Raw genomic sequence first — 12,864 nt, 5'->3', positions numbered from 1 at the left:
CAGAGCATCTGGTGGATTCGAACCGTGCACCTCTGGGATTGTAGTTGCAGCTCCTTGCCACTAGGCCACCAGAGCTCCCCTAATTTTATTATTTTTGTGTGAGTGTACCGTCAAATCAGATCTGACTGATACAGGAGGAGATTGTCCCTCCTTCCCCAGCAGAGCATCTGGTGGATTCGAACCGTGAGCCTCTGGGAATTGTAGTTGCAGTTCCTTACCACTAGGCCACCAGAGCTCCCCTTAAAACTTGTACTCTTAACCACTTCTTTATATAGTACTTTTGAGGACAAAATACATGCAGTGCCTAATGCACAGTGAAATGTAGTGTTTATAAAGTTATTTGCCTGTGTTTTGAAGATTTTTGACCTGCCAGAGAAGGTTTGTATTCATAGATTTCCACAGTAGATATTACAGGTAGTCACAATTTATTTCCACAATAATTCTTCCCTCACCTCCAATGATATTTTCCAATATAATTGTCTGACTAGTACTTTTATTTTTGGCAAATCGCTAGCCCCTGACAACAACATCACTTAAAAGAAGCTGGAGAGTAACGCATAGGACAGATAGTCAGATGTCCCTGTAGCAGGTTTTCAGAGCCAGTAAATCACTCAGGAGGAGATTGCCCATCTTTCTTCCAGGAGCAGCTGGTAGAGTCAAACTGCATGCCTTTGCATTGGCAGCACAATTCCTTACTACTAAGCACAAGAGCTCCCTGTGTCTGGTGTAGAAACTTTTTTTTTTTAATTAATCAGGAGAATATGTTCAGCCATTTCTGGAGATGGTATATCAGGAAAGTACATTCAACTGTGTTAGAAGGTATATGATGAAGAATAATTATATTTGAAGTCCAGGTTGTACCAGGGACTGTCAGAAAGCACAGCTCCAGAAATTGATGAACTGCCATTGACGAGTTTGAACAAAGGAATTAAAACACTGAAAGTATTCTCTCATCTGTGCCAAAAACACTTGGAAAACAGTTAGTTGGCCAACCAGTTGAAAGGGATCTATGTTTCTGCCCATTCCAAAGAAAAGTTGGAATATGAAAAATAGCCAACAGTATCATTATAACCACATAAATTTTTACTGAACTTAGTTGAAAAGTTGCAGCAGTACATTGATAGGGAACTGCCAAACAAAGTGGGATTCAAATAAGGATGTGGAATGAGATTAGTAATCTCAGCTTGGATCTCAGCAAAAAATGTAGGATCCCAGAAAGATACTTACCAGTGATTTATTGACTATTTTAACAGTTTATGGATAACGTTGCAAAAAGTGAGAATTTTGGAAAATTTACTTCCAGAACATTCGTATAGGACTTATCCATAGACCAAGAGACAGTTACTTGAAGAGAATTGGTGGATAACTGTGTGACTTAAAATCAGGAAACATATGTATCAGGGTTTTCTATCTTTTTACCATCCTTGCTCAATTTGTATGTTGAGCAGATAATCCCAGAAGCTAGACTACTTGGAGAAGAATGTAGCATCACAATTAGAGGAAGAATCAATGACCTGCAGTGCAGATAACATCCAACAAGCTGGAAGTGATGAGGGCTTGAAGCACTTACCGATAAGGATCAAAAAGTACAGGCTTCACTGTGGCTACATGTCAACATAGAGAAAGCAACTACTCACAGCTATGCCTAGAAGCAACATCATGATAAATGTAGACAATAATTGAAGATGTCAAGGATTTGTTACTTGGCTGCATAATCAGCACTCCTATAAATAATAATCAAGAAATCTATTGCTAGAATAAAAGCCGCCTTTAAAAAGCAAAGATGTTACTTTGAACACTAGCTGATTCAAGCCATGGTATTTTTAATTCTCGTGTTTGTGAAAGTTGGATAATAAAGAAGAATTGATGTCTTAGAATTATGTTGGCAAAGACTATTGAAAACAACAGGAGCTGCCACAAACCCAAACAATTCTGTCTTGGAAGAAGTCACAGGGTGCTGTTGAGAATCAAGGATAGTGAGACTTTTATCAGGAGAATCTTAGTACTGGAAGAGAAGAATATGCTTGGTAGAGGAGATAAGTAACTCGCAGTCCACAGATTTCTTTTTGGTTGTTTTTAAGAATTTCAAACAGGTGAGCTCTGGTGACCTAGTGGCAAGAAGCTACACTGCAATCCCAGAGGTGCACGGTTCAAATCCATCAGATGCTCTGCTGAAAAAGGAGGAACAATTTCCTCCTATTCAGATCTGATTTGATGGTACACAAACAAGAAAATTAAAAAAAAAAAAGGGATTTCAAACAGTTAAAACTATTTCATTGCCCCTGAAAGTTTTTTGGTATATTTTTAAGAATAACCTGTAGAACAAAGAGTCCAAATATATTTATAGCATATGATCTGCCTCATATAAAATTATAGAAAAGAAGGAGCAACGAGAACATTGGAGAGAACCAAACAGAGTGGAAAGGATGAGTCATTCCAGTGATTCAACAGAAAAATGTCTATAGTGCATCATCCATTTCTAATTATTTGATGTGATTGCTGATTTATAAATGTTTGACTCATAAGCTAGCCAGATGTTTCCAGAAATTTAACATGATGTTGTCCAACAGATCTTGATTCCTAATAATTATTTCTCTTATAGGATAAATTATTATGTTTATTACAAAAGAATATATAATTTTTATCTGCCTGTAAAGAAGTAATACACTGTTATGCTCTTGGAGAAAAATTGACAACAAAAAAGTGTTTTAAAGGAAATTTAAAACATTATAAGTAACTAAAATCATTACTATTTGGTGGTTTATAGGTAATAGGTACACAACTTATTTTTTAATGTAGTTTAGATTAAAATATATGTAACTTTGTCTATCTGTGTTCCTTTCCTTCCTTTGAACCTATTACTAGCATTTTGTCATACATTAAAAATTCTTTGTAATTCTTAACTATTCCATTGTACAGAAGTGCCACATTATATATAATACGTTATTTTTCTGCTATTAGACATTTAGATTATTCCCAATCATTTGCTATTTTAAGTTATATTTTAGTGAGCATCTTTCTATATTAGTAGGATTTTGTTAGCTGTGTGGAACAGATCCAGAAGGCATTAATCCACAATGCTGATTGTTGGTAATCTGTAGATTGTAGGATTTTAAGTTGTTTTCTTAAATTTATTCATGTCTTTTACCAAAGGTTTAATTCTACAGTCATGACAGTGACTGCTGCAGTGGTCTCTTTTGTGTCATGAAGTGTGAGAATGGCACAGGACAGAACAGGGCTCAGATCGTTTGTTCTGAGAGGCTCTATAAGTCCTGCTTGACTCAGCAGCACATAACAACAGCAGTTAGGTTGAGGTTTTAGTTTGTATTCCTAAATTTTGTTTCCATGGCTCTAATTTGCCGGCATAAAATAAGTCATCAATCAGTGTCATTAGCATTCTTCCTGAATGTAAGGCTTGATTTGCCCCAGATAAACAGCCTGAGTGTCTATTTATAGTATGCTGCCAGTTATGTCATTATTTGGCTTTTGCAACCATGGGCTTTTAGCGATCTTCTAAATTTGGCTTTGGGAGAAAAAAAATGATAATAAAAGAATGATTTTTGAGAAATACAAAATTAGAAAGCAAATGCAGGTATTGATAGGAGTTGTGTTTGGGTGACTTGATGGCAGTAGCCTTTAATTGTGTCTTCCAGGTCCGTAGCATCTCTGTCTGTTGGAGAAGGCACGGGTGTTAGAACATCAGTCAGAACAAGTACAGATGACACCAAACTAAAAACTGCGTGTGCGTCGAAAGACAGTTGGCATGGGTAAGAGCTGCTTACTATACATGATTTCCATCTTAGTACCTTAAAGTAATATTGGGATATCCCCCCATGAGTATCTAGAAGAGACTTAGAAATACTAAGAGTATCAGTGATTATAACATGTTCTGGATATTGGTAGTATTGAAACACTTTGTTGGGAGGAAATGTTTTAGCCATTGTTTCTTCACTGGGCTTTTCTTTTCTTTGGAGATTATGTGATATGTCTGCCATATGTTGTTGTCTTTCCACCACCACCCCCCACGTTTATATCTGTGCTTCCTTCCAGGTCAGGGATCAGCAGACGTTTTCCATAAAGGGACAGATTATAAATATTTTAGACTTTGCTGGCCAGAGCAGGCAAAATTTGGCTATTTATATAAATACATAGGAAAGAGAATAGTCTGCCTTCTTCTGCCCATTTGCCTGAGGTGGGCCATTCTCGATAGATGAAGAGGCTTGTGCTCCCTTGCTGAGACATTCTTGGGAAAAAATCACTGCCCTAAGGGAAGTCTGTTGGGGTGGGGCAGGGTTGCAGTGCTGGGATCAGTTTTGCGCTCTGCTCTGGTGATGTCTAGATCCCAGCTTGCTCTTCTCTCTCGAGATCCTGAGCAGCTTGGTTGACTTGAACCAGGATTCTTTCTACCTTTCAGTGCCCAGCAGGTGCCAACAGCAGAGCCGAGCATGTAGATAGCAGTCAGTGTGGACATGAACGCTGTGTAGTGACATATCCACCAGCCAGGAAGGCAGGTGTAAGGAGCAGAGGGGGACGGATGTCCCAGCTTGTTTCCTGGCTTGCTGTCTTAGTCCATTGGAACAGTGCCCATGGGCTGTGTGAAAATAGGTGGGATCTACATTTCACCCCCCAGCTGTCATATGCTGACTATACATAATTCAGAGTTACCTTTGAATTTGTTGATTCTAAGTTTATATTTTCCTAAGTAACACATTCATTTAGTTTAAGGTCAAGAATAACTTTTTTTTTTTCCTTCCCCCCCACACACACATTTTATCTGGTGGGTTTGAACCATGCACTTCTGGGATTGCAGTGTGGTTTCTTGTCACTAGGCCACCAGAGCTCCCTACATTTTTTTATTTTTAAAAATTTTGTTGGGTTTTTTTTTTTTTTAGACTTCTTTTTTTTTTTCTTTGCTCGTTTCTTTTCATTTCCCTGCCCTGGGAATAGTCATATAATGTAGTATACCAGATGATTCCAATTTCTGAAAACCTTGGAGAATCTGAATCTGTCAGAAGTCACTTGTGATAGAAATAAATCTTCGCTGAGTTGCCTGTTTAGTAACGTTGGACTGTGGCCATTTTGTAGCGTTAACCCCTGCAGTAGTCCTGAAGTCTGGGATACACAGCAGGGATGCTTCACAGCTTTAGCCAATCCATCTGTAGGAAGGTTCCCAGACTCACTGGTCAAAGGTTCACCACTGACTATTTAGTCCAAGTGACTCGATGAGAACTACCCTGTATTTTACCTGTTGAGCAACTTGAAAATGGAGACAGGACATCTCTGTGGAGGAACTTTGTGACTTTTAGTCTCATAAACATGCGAGGAGGTAATTTCTCAGCTAGTCAGAAAGAACCTGTTTAGGAGGATTCTGGATCCTAATATCTTGTGGTTTTCTTCTTAGATCTACGAGGAAGTCTTCACGAGGGGCAGCAAGGACCCAGCGTAGACGACGTTCTAAATCGCCTGTTCTTCATCCTCCAAAGTTTATACATTGCAGTACGATAGGCGCTTCTTCCAGCAACCAGCTGAAGCACAAAAGCCAGACTGACGGCCCTGATGGCAGCAGCGGGCTGGGGATTTCCGCCCCAAAAGAGTTCAGTGCCGGAGAGTGTGCTCCTCCTCCGGATGCCCATCCTGCTGGGGCAGCCGCTGAGCCTTTGAGAACTTCGGTTCCAGGGCTCCCAGCGGAGAGTGAAAAGGAAGACTCCTCTGATGCCACCCATGTCTCCCACGCAAGTCTGAAGGCCAATGATCTCTCTGACTTTCACTCTGTTTCCAAGTTAAACCAGGGCAAGCCATGTGCCTGCGTGGGCAAGGAGTGCCAGTGTAAGAGATGGCACGATATGGAAGTGTACTCCTTCTCCGGCCTGCAGAACGTCCCGCCCTTGGCCCCAGAACGAAGAACCGTGCTCGAGGACTACTCTCAGTCGTTCCACACCAGAACTCTGTCTGGCTCTCCCCGCTCCTGTTCTGAGCAAGCACGAGTCTATGTGGATGATGTGACCATTGAGGACCTGTCAGGCTACATGGAATATTACTTATATATTCCCAAGAAAATGTCCCACATGGCAGAAATGATGTACACCTGATAGCGGGAAGCAGACTACTTTGCTTTAAACCAATGAAGGGTTGTCAGCGATTTTGTGAGTGGCAGCCCTCACAGCCTTTGTGTGAGAAGACATCTCCTGCTCACTGTGCTTGCAATAAAAACATTTCTTGGCATCTCAGTTAATCTTCATTCTTTGAATTTGCTCTGTGTTCTCACCGACCGAGGCAAGCAGATCTAACAAACAAATCCCTCTTAGAAACGTTCTTGGGAGATGAAGAAAGAGTAATTCCTTGAGACTGGCGGTAGTGGGTACCTGGTAAAAGCTTTTGTGAAACAGTCCCATTTCCCAGATCTGTTTACGGTGTGGTGACCAAGGAAAATCAAATGTAATTTTGTTAACAGAACTGAACATTTGTCATGCTGCAGTTCTGACTGATCTCAACCATCTCTGATAACAACGGAAGATTTATTGTCTTTAAAGGTTTCTTATGTTTATTGTTGAGCCAGAGATTGAAGGTTTAGAGTCAATATGAATAAACTAACTGAACTAGCCCCATAGAGCTTGAGAGAGTCATTAACTTTCACTAAAAAAAATCCCCTTGTCACTGTTCACCCTCAGGCACATTACATGAAGTTTCCTGAAAGAAGCACCTTAGAGTGGGCTGCTTGCTTTGGGTTGGTCAGAGGTATAGTTACTTGAAACTTGTCTGTGTCATCCCTGTCTCTGGCATCATGATAGGAAGTATGGCCTGTTTCATCAGGTGGACTAGATGGGTTTGACACACGAATTTCAAAGGTTCTGGATGAATGCTGTTGCTTTAAATTGCCCTCTCACCCCTAAGCCACCCCAAAAGTGAATATACGTCATATCCTGTGTTTCTAGTTGTTAAGTACCATCAAATTGCAGCTGACCCTCTAGTGGATTTTCAGAGGCAGTAAACCACAGGGGTGGAGACTGCCCATCTTTTTCCCACGGACTAGCTGGTAGATTCGAACTGCGTGCTTTTCAGTTGTCAGCCCACCTCCTCTCCTCTAAACCAGCAGCACTCCTTTGTGTTTCTAGGAGAACATCCCAACATTCTTGTCACAACTTGATAAATAGCTAGAAGGTGAACCCAGTTTAATTCAGACTGTCAGAGGACGTACCCCACCAAACTGAAAATTTATTCCCCCATTTCAACAGAATGTGATCTGTTGTACTTTTTTAGATTACAGATTGTTACTTACTAAAGCATCTCATCGGTTGTATGGGCTGTTTTATAACTGAGATTTGGCCTTTACGTGTAGATGGTTTGTACTTAGGAGAAATGAGAAGGTTATTTAATAGAAAAGCCAAGCACTTAAGTGGCAGGAGCCACCTGCTAGTTCCTAGTGTCATACAGATTTAGTAATCCTTGGAGGCTGGGATTAAAGTCGGAGTGTTGTAGTGGCCTCTTTCTTACTAATGGGAACAGACATGCTGGTTCATACATTCAAAGTAATGGTGCTGTCAAGATTCCTTTTTTTAAAAAAAATTTTTTAAATTTTTTATCATTTTTGTGTGTGTGTACCATCAAATTGGGTCTGACTGGTACAGGAAGAGATTGTCCCTCCTTCTCCAGCAGAGCATCTGGTGGATTCCAGCTGTTCTCTGGGGTACTGCAGTGCAGCTTCTTGCCACCAGAGCTCCCCTCAAGATTCCTTTCACCTGACAGATTGAGGACCCCAGAGACTTTGAATATAGGTTATATCAAGAGTTACCTTATTATAAAAACTTATTAAAAAAAATTTTATTTTTTGTGCATGTACCATCAAAACAGATCTGACTGGTACAAGACAAGATTACCCCTCCTCCAGCAGAGCATCTGGTGGATTTGAACCACTTACCTCTGGAATTGCAGTGCAGCTTCTTGCCACTAGGCCACCAGAGCTCCCTTATAAAGACATTTTTTTAAAATGTGTATTCACTTAATAAATTATCGTTACCATAAATATTTTTGTGTTTGCAAAAAATCTTCCAGAACTAAAAATTCAGAAGACTGGCATATTTTTTGTCAGTTTCTTTACCATTTTGCTTTTCTAGAAAACAGCTGGATTCTCATACTTTGCTTTTGCATCCAGTCTGTGATACCATATATTGTGCAATTTTTGGAGAACGACTGGACTTTGAGAATGAACATGAGAAGAGGGCAGGTAGTATCTTGAAGATGGTTTTAACCTTAAAGGTCCCCTAGAAGGGTCTTGGAGACTCTGGGAGCCTAGGACCACACGTTGGGTACCACTAATCCAGGCCACCACAATTTGTAGATGGTCAGGCAGTGTTCCGCCCACCCAGCTGGTGTTTTGTTATACCTGTTACAGGTTAATAGTGGAACAGTTTGAGATGGGCTGCTAAGTCTTCTGTCCCTGTCAGTTTGCCTTTCAAACCACTAGTCGGGTCATTGTTCTTTATATTAACAGATTAGTCACTGGAAAATGAAGGATGCTTTTTTATTCCATAGGTGATTGGTATGATGAAGGGGAGTTGTTACGCTATCAAGTATGACTCTTAGTGACTCCAAGAACAGCCAACCTGAGCCCTGCCTTATCCTGTGACAAGTTCGTCTCTGACACACTAGAGCCCGTTGCTGAAGTCACCGTGTCAATCCATTTCACTGGAGATCTCCTGTACTGACCATCCTTCCAAGCATGATGTCCCTTTGAAGAAATAGCCTCACCTGGCTGGCTACATGTCCAAAGTATGAAAGATTAAGCTTTGCCATCTTTGCCTCCAAAAAGGAGTAGAAAGTGGTTGTAAGGATTGAAAAGAATTTCAGTATCTTGGGAAGCTGTTGAGGAAATCCAGACTTGAATAGAAGTTTTAAACATTCCAGATTTGTTTGAGTTGCAAGAATGTATATCTCAGTCCAAATCTTCCTCAGAATATAAATTTTTTCTTTTTCTTCCATGTTCTTTCTTTTTTAGAATATAAATCTTGAAGCTGAAAATTACTCTGCTCAAACTCACTTGGGCCAATAACTAACTGGTGCACTTCTTTGGATTATGATTTTCTATGAAAATGGACTGTTGTAGACTGAGGATTGTTTACATTTTTTTTCAAGTGCTATCCTTGTTTCTAAGGTACATTGTGGCTGTACTTTGGGTTTTCTGGCAGTCAGTATTCTTAGCCAACACTTGAATTCAGTGCATTAGTTCTTTGTTCGTCTTAGCCAGGATTCAGCTTTGGCATGCATAGGAGACAACTGAAGACACCAGGGCTGAGTCAGATGCCTTCATCCTCAAAGGGATTGCTGTGCTTTGTAATACTTTAAAGAAGTCTTTTGCCACAGATTAACCCACAGCAATACTTTGATTTCTTTATTGCTGTTTTCCTAGATGTTGATTGTGAATCAAAGCCAAGTTAAATCCTTGACAGCCTTAGAGACTTTTTGGCATGCAACATGATTTTGCTTCTTGGTCCAGTTTTATTTATGTTGTGTAACCCATCCTTCGTCTAGAGACTAAGGGTGCGCCTGATCCGGTCTGTGGTCTTGGCAATTACTTGCTATGCATCAGAGAGCTGGATAATGACTAAGGAGGATAGAAGAAGAATTGATAACTTTGAGTTGTGCTGGAGAAGAATCTGCCAAGACAGTAAATAGGTCTGTCTTGGAGAGGGTGAAACCAAGTTTCTCCTTGGAGGCTAGGATTTTGAAGTTCTGTCTCACATACTTTGGGCATGTGGCCAGGAGAGACTGATCGTTGGAGAAGGACATCATGCTCGGAAGGGTGGAGGGACAGCTCAGGAGAGGAAGACCCTGGATGAGAGGGATTGATAAAGTAATTAGGGCAATGGGGGTCGGTGTATGAGAGTCAGTGACACTGACTCAGGACAGGGCAAGCTTCAGAGCTATTGTACATAGGGTCGCGATGAACCACAGGCAACTTGACAGCACATAACAATCCATTTTGAAGACTTGTCTTTTAATCTTCATCAGTAAACGTCAAGTCATCTTTGTTTTCTGTAAACAAGGTTAGGTTGCCTGCACTTCACAGGTGGTTAATGATTCTTCCTCAGATCCTGATGTTGCATCCTTCATACAGAGCACAGCTTCTCAACTTATTTGCTTAGTATAGAGGTTGAATAAGTATGGTGAAAGATTACCACTCTGACGCACACTTCCTGATTTTAAACCACATAATACCCCTTATTCTTTTCAAATGATTTTCTCTGGGTGTTTACATGGGTTCCACTAGGGTACACTTAAGTGTAATTTTCACAGTATTCTCCATAACGTGTTATGATCCACACAGTTGAATACTTTTGCGTAGTCAGTAAAACTCAGGTAAGTATCTTTGTAGGATTCTCTTAACATTCAGCCAAGATCCATCTAACATAGGCTTGTTATTTCCTTTAATCCCTTTGGATCTTGATCATTTGCTACCACTTGAAATGGTGATTTGTCCATCTGTTCTTTCCACTACAATGACTCTATCCTGTCTTTGGATGTTTCCAGTGGTGGTCAGTATTTTGCCAATATTGTTCGGTGCCATTGAGTCCGCTCTGATTGGCAACCTTGTGTACAGCAGAACAGGACACTCCCTGATCTATGTCGTCAGAATTGATGCTGTTTGATCCCATTGTTGTAGGTCCTGCTTTACGCTTTGAATGTTTCTGAGAATCCACTGGGGGATCACCTGTGAGTTGGTTCCGACTTGATACAGTGATAGTGAGTCACCTTCTATTTGGCTTCCAGGGCTTATTTGGAAGAGACTGTCCATCTCCTGTGGAGCGGTTGGGAATTTGAGTCACCAACCTTCCAATTAACAGCCATACTACTAACATGCTCCACTACCAAAGATCCTTTTGCCCATAGAGCCCTTCAGTATTGCAACTTAAGACTTGGTTGGGGTTTTTTTTTCCCTTCCCTTCACATCTTTCCACTTGAGAAACATCCAGGTATGTTCTTCCTTGCGCCACATCTTTGCACATTTCATTGTAACTTATTGTCTTGAGCTGCCTTTTGAAATCTATTCACTGCTTGTATTTCATCATTTCTTCCATTTGTTTTAACTTCACTACATTCCAAAGTTAGTTTCAGAGTGTCTTATGACAAGTGTTTTGAGCTTGCTTTCCTGTCTTTTCAAATGATCTTTTGTTTCCTCTATATTTGATGTCCTTCCACAGTTTACCTAGTGTTCATTTCTTTTCAGTGCATCCAGTCTCGTCTTGAAATGCCCCTCAGGTAGTATCCTCAATGCTGTTTTTACTTTTGTGGACCTCATTTTCTTCATTGTTAGATGCCATCGAGTCTAGTACTACTCACAGCAATCCTATGAACAACAGGTCTGAACTCTGGCCTATCCTGTGCCAACCTCACAGTCTCTGACATACTCAAGCCCATTGCTGCAGTCACCGTGTCAATGCGTCTCCTTGAGGGTCTTCCTCTCTTTTACTGACCCTCTCTACCTTCCCAGGTATGATGTCCTCCACAAGGAATATCCTCTCCTTGCAACAGACCAAAGTATATGAGATGAAGCTTTGCCATTCTTGCCTCCAAGGAGCAATCTGGCTTCACCTCCAAGACCTATCTGTCCTTTTGGTAGTCCACAGGCTCTTCAGTGCTCTTCTCCAACACCACAAAGAAATCAGTTCTTCTGTCATCCTTAGTCATTGTCTAGCTTCTCAGATGCACAGCAAGTGATTGAAAAGGACCATCATCTGCATAAGGCGCACCTTAGTTCTCAAATATCTTTGTTCCTCAGTAATTTGTAGAGGTCCCTGACCACAGACTTTCCAAATGCAGTGTCTCCTGATCTGACTCCTGGTAACAAGTGTGTTATTTGTGGATTCAAGTAAGATGATGGTGTTGACAGTCCCAGTCCTTCCTCCATCTACCATGATGCCATCTATCAGTCTAGTGGTGAGAATGTTTTTCTTGATGTTGAGATGCAACGTGAGGATAGGTGACGGGAATGCTTCAACTTGGCAAGTAGTCAATTTAGCATCTGTTTGCAGATGGTCTGGTTCTGACAAATGATCCTGAATTTCTCCATTCTCTGTTTCCATAGATGTAGTCAGTTTAATTCTTGTGTATTTTATTTGGTGAGGTCTAAATGTATAGCACTTGGGTGTTGAAAGAAAAGTGTAGATGTGGGAGAGGAAATTGAGTGTTTAGTTTTATTGTCAAGTTTGAGATGTTCTGAAATAATCATGGAGAGATGTTGAGTAAGTCATAATAGCTTGACCCTCACAAAGTAGTAATTAAGTAGATGAATGGCTGGAGTTATAAATACAGGGGAGCCCTCAGTAGCTGGATTCTATTTAAAGTCATGCTGTGTGAGAACTAAGCTTCTGACCAAGGAGCAAAAAAATGGAGTAAGAAAAGACCTGAATGTGAAAGCAAACAGCATAAAATGCACTGCCATTGAGTTATATTGACATGGGGAGAATCCTGTATAAGTTTCTTTCCAAGGTTTTCAATTTTTTAAAATTTTATACTGGTTTATTTAAAAGTTTGTATACATTGTTTTTCACCCAGATCTCCAAGGTTATCAGTATTAACAGGAGACTGCCTCATAGTTTTTCCTTTGAATTACAAGCTTTTTGGCTAGCGCAGCCTAACATAACATGCTACTATTTTTAAAAAAGTATGTGTTCTCTTTGTGTGTATCATGAAGACTTGTGAGCAAGTCTTTAATACTTTTTAATATGATTTTCCATATCTGTAAAGTTAGGAATAATATACAGTTTTGTTTCTTTTTATGTGAAAAGTTTTTGGTTTGTTTTTTTTTTTTAAAATTTGTTTACTTATTAGTTCCTTTTGGTCTAAAAGTTTGTTTTCCTAAAGAAAATC

The 12,864-nt window shown here is 40.2% G+C and overlaps 1 protein-coding gene across 1 annotated transcript in view; it reads left to right on the top strand.

Annotated features, from left to right (window-relative positions):
• OSER1 (oxidative stress responsive serine-rich 1) overlaps positions 1-6,227 on the top strand; it is a 12,762-nt gene extending 6,535 nt beyond the window's left edge. Inside the window, exons 3-4 of the mRNA XM_006881542.1 lie at positions 3,654-3,767; positions 5,402-6,227. Of these exons, the coding sequence (XP_006881604.1) occupies positions 3,654-3,767; positions 5,402-6,089 (802 nt within the window). The 3' untranslated portion in view covers positions 6,090-6,227. The remainder of the gene's footprint in view (positions 1-3,653; positions 3,768-5,401) is intronic.
• Positions 6,228-12,864: the final 6,637 nt, after the last annotated feature.

Source organism: Elephantulus edwardii, unplaced genomic scaffold, assembly GCF_000299155.1.
Source record: "Elephantulus edwardii isolate Elephantulus edwardi_28Jun2011 unplaced genomic scaffold, EleEdw1.0 scaffold00015, whole genome shotgun sequence".
In the NCBI taxonomy this organism is placed as follows: Eukaryota; Metazoa; Chordata; class Mammalia; order Macroscelidea; family Macroscelididae; genus Elephantulus; species Elephantulus edwardii.
Note: the sequence above shows the minus strand (reverse complement) of the source record. Positions and strands in the feature narration are given on the sequence as shown.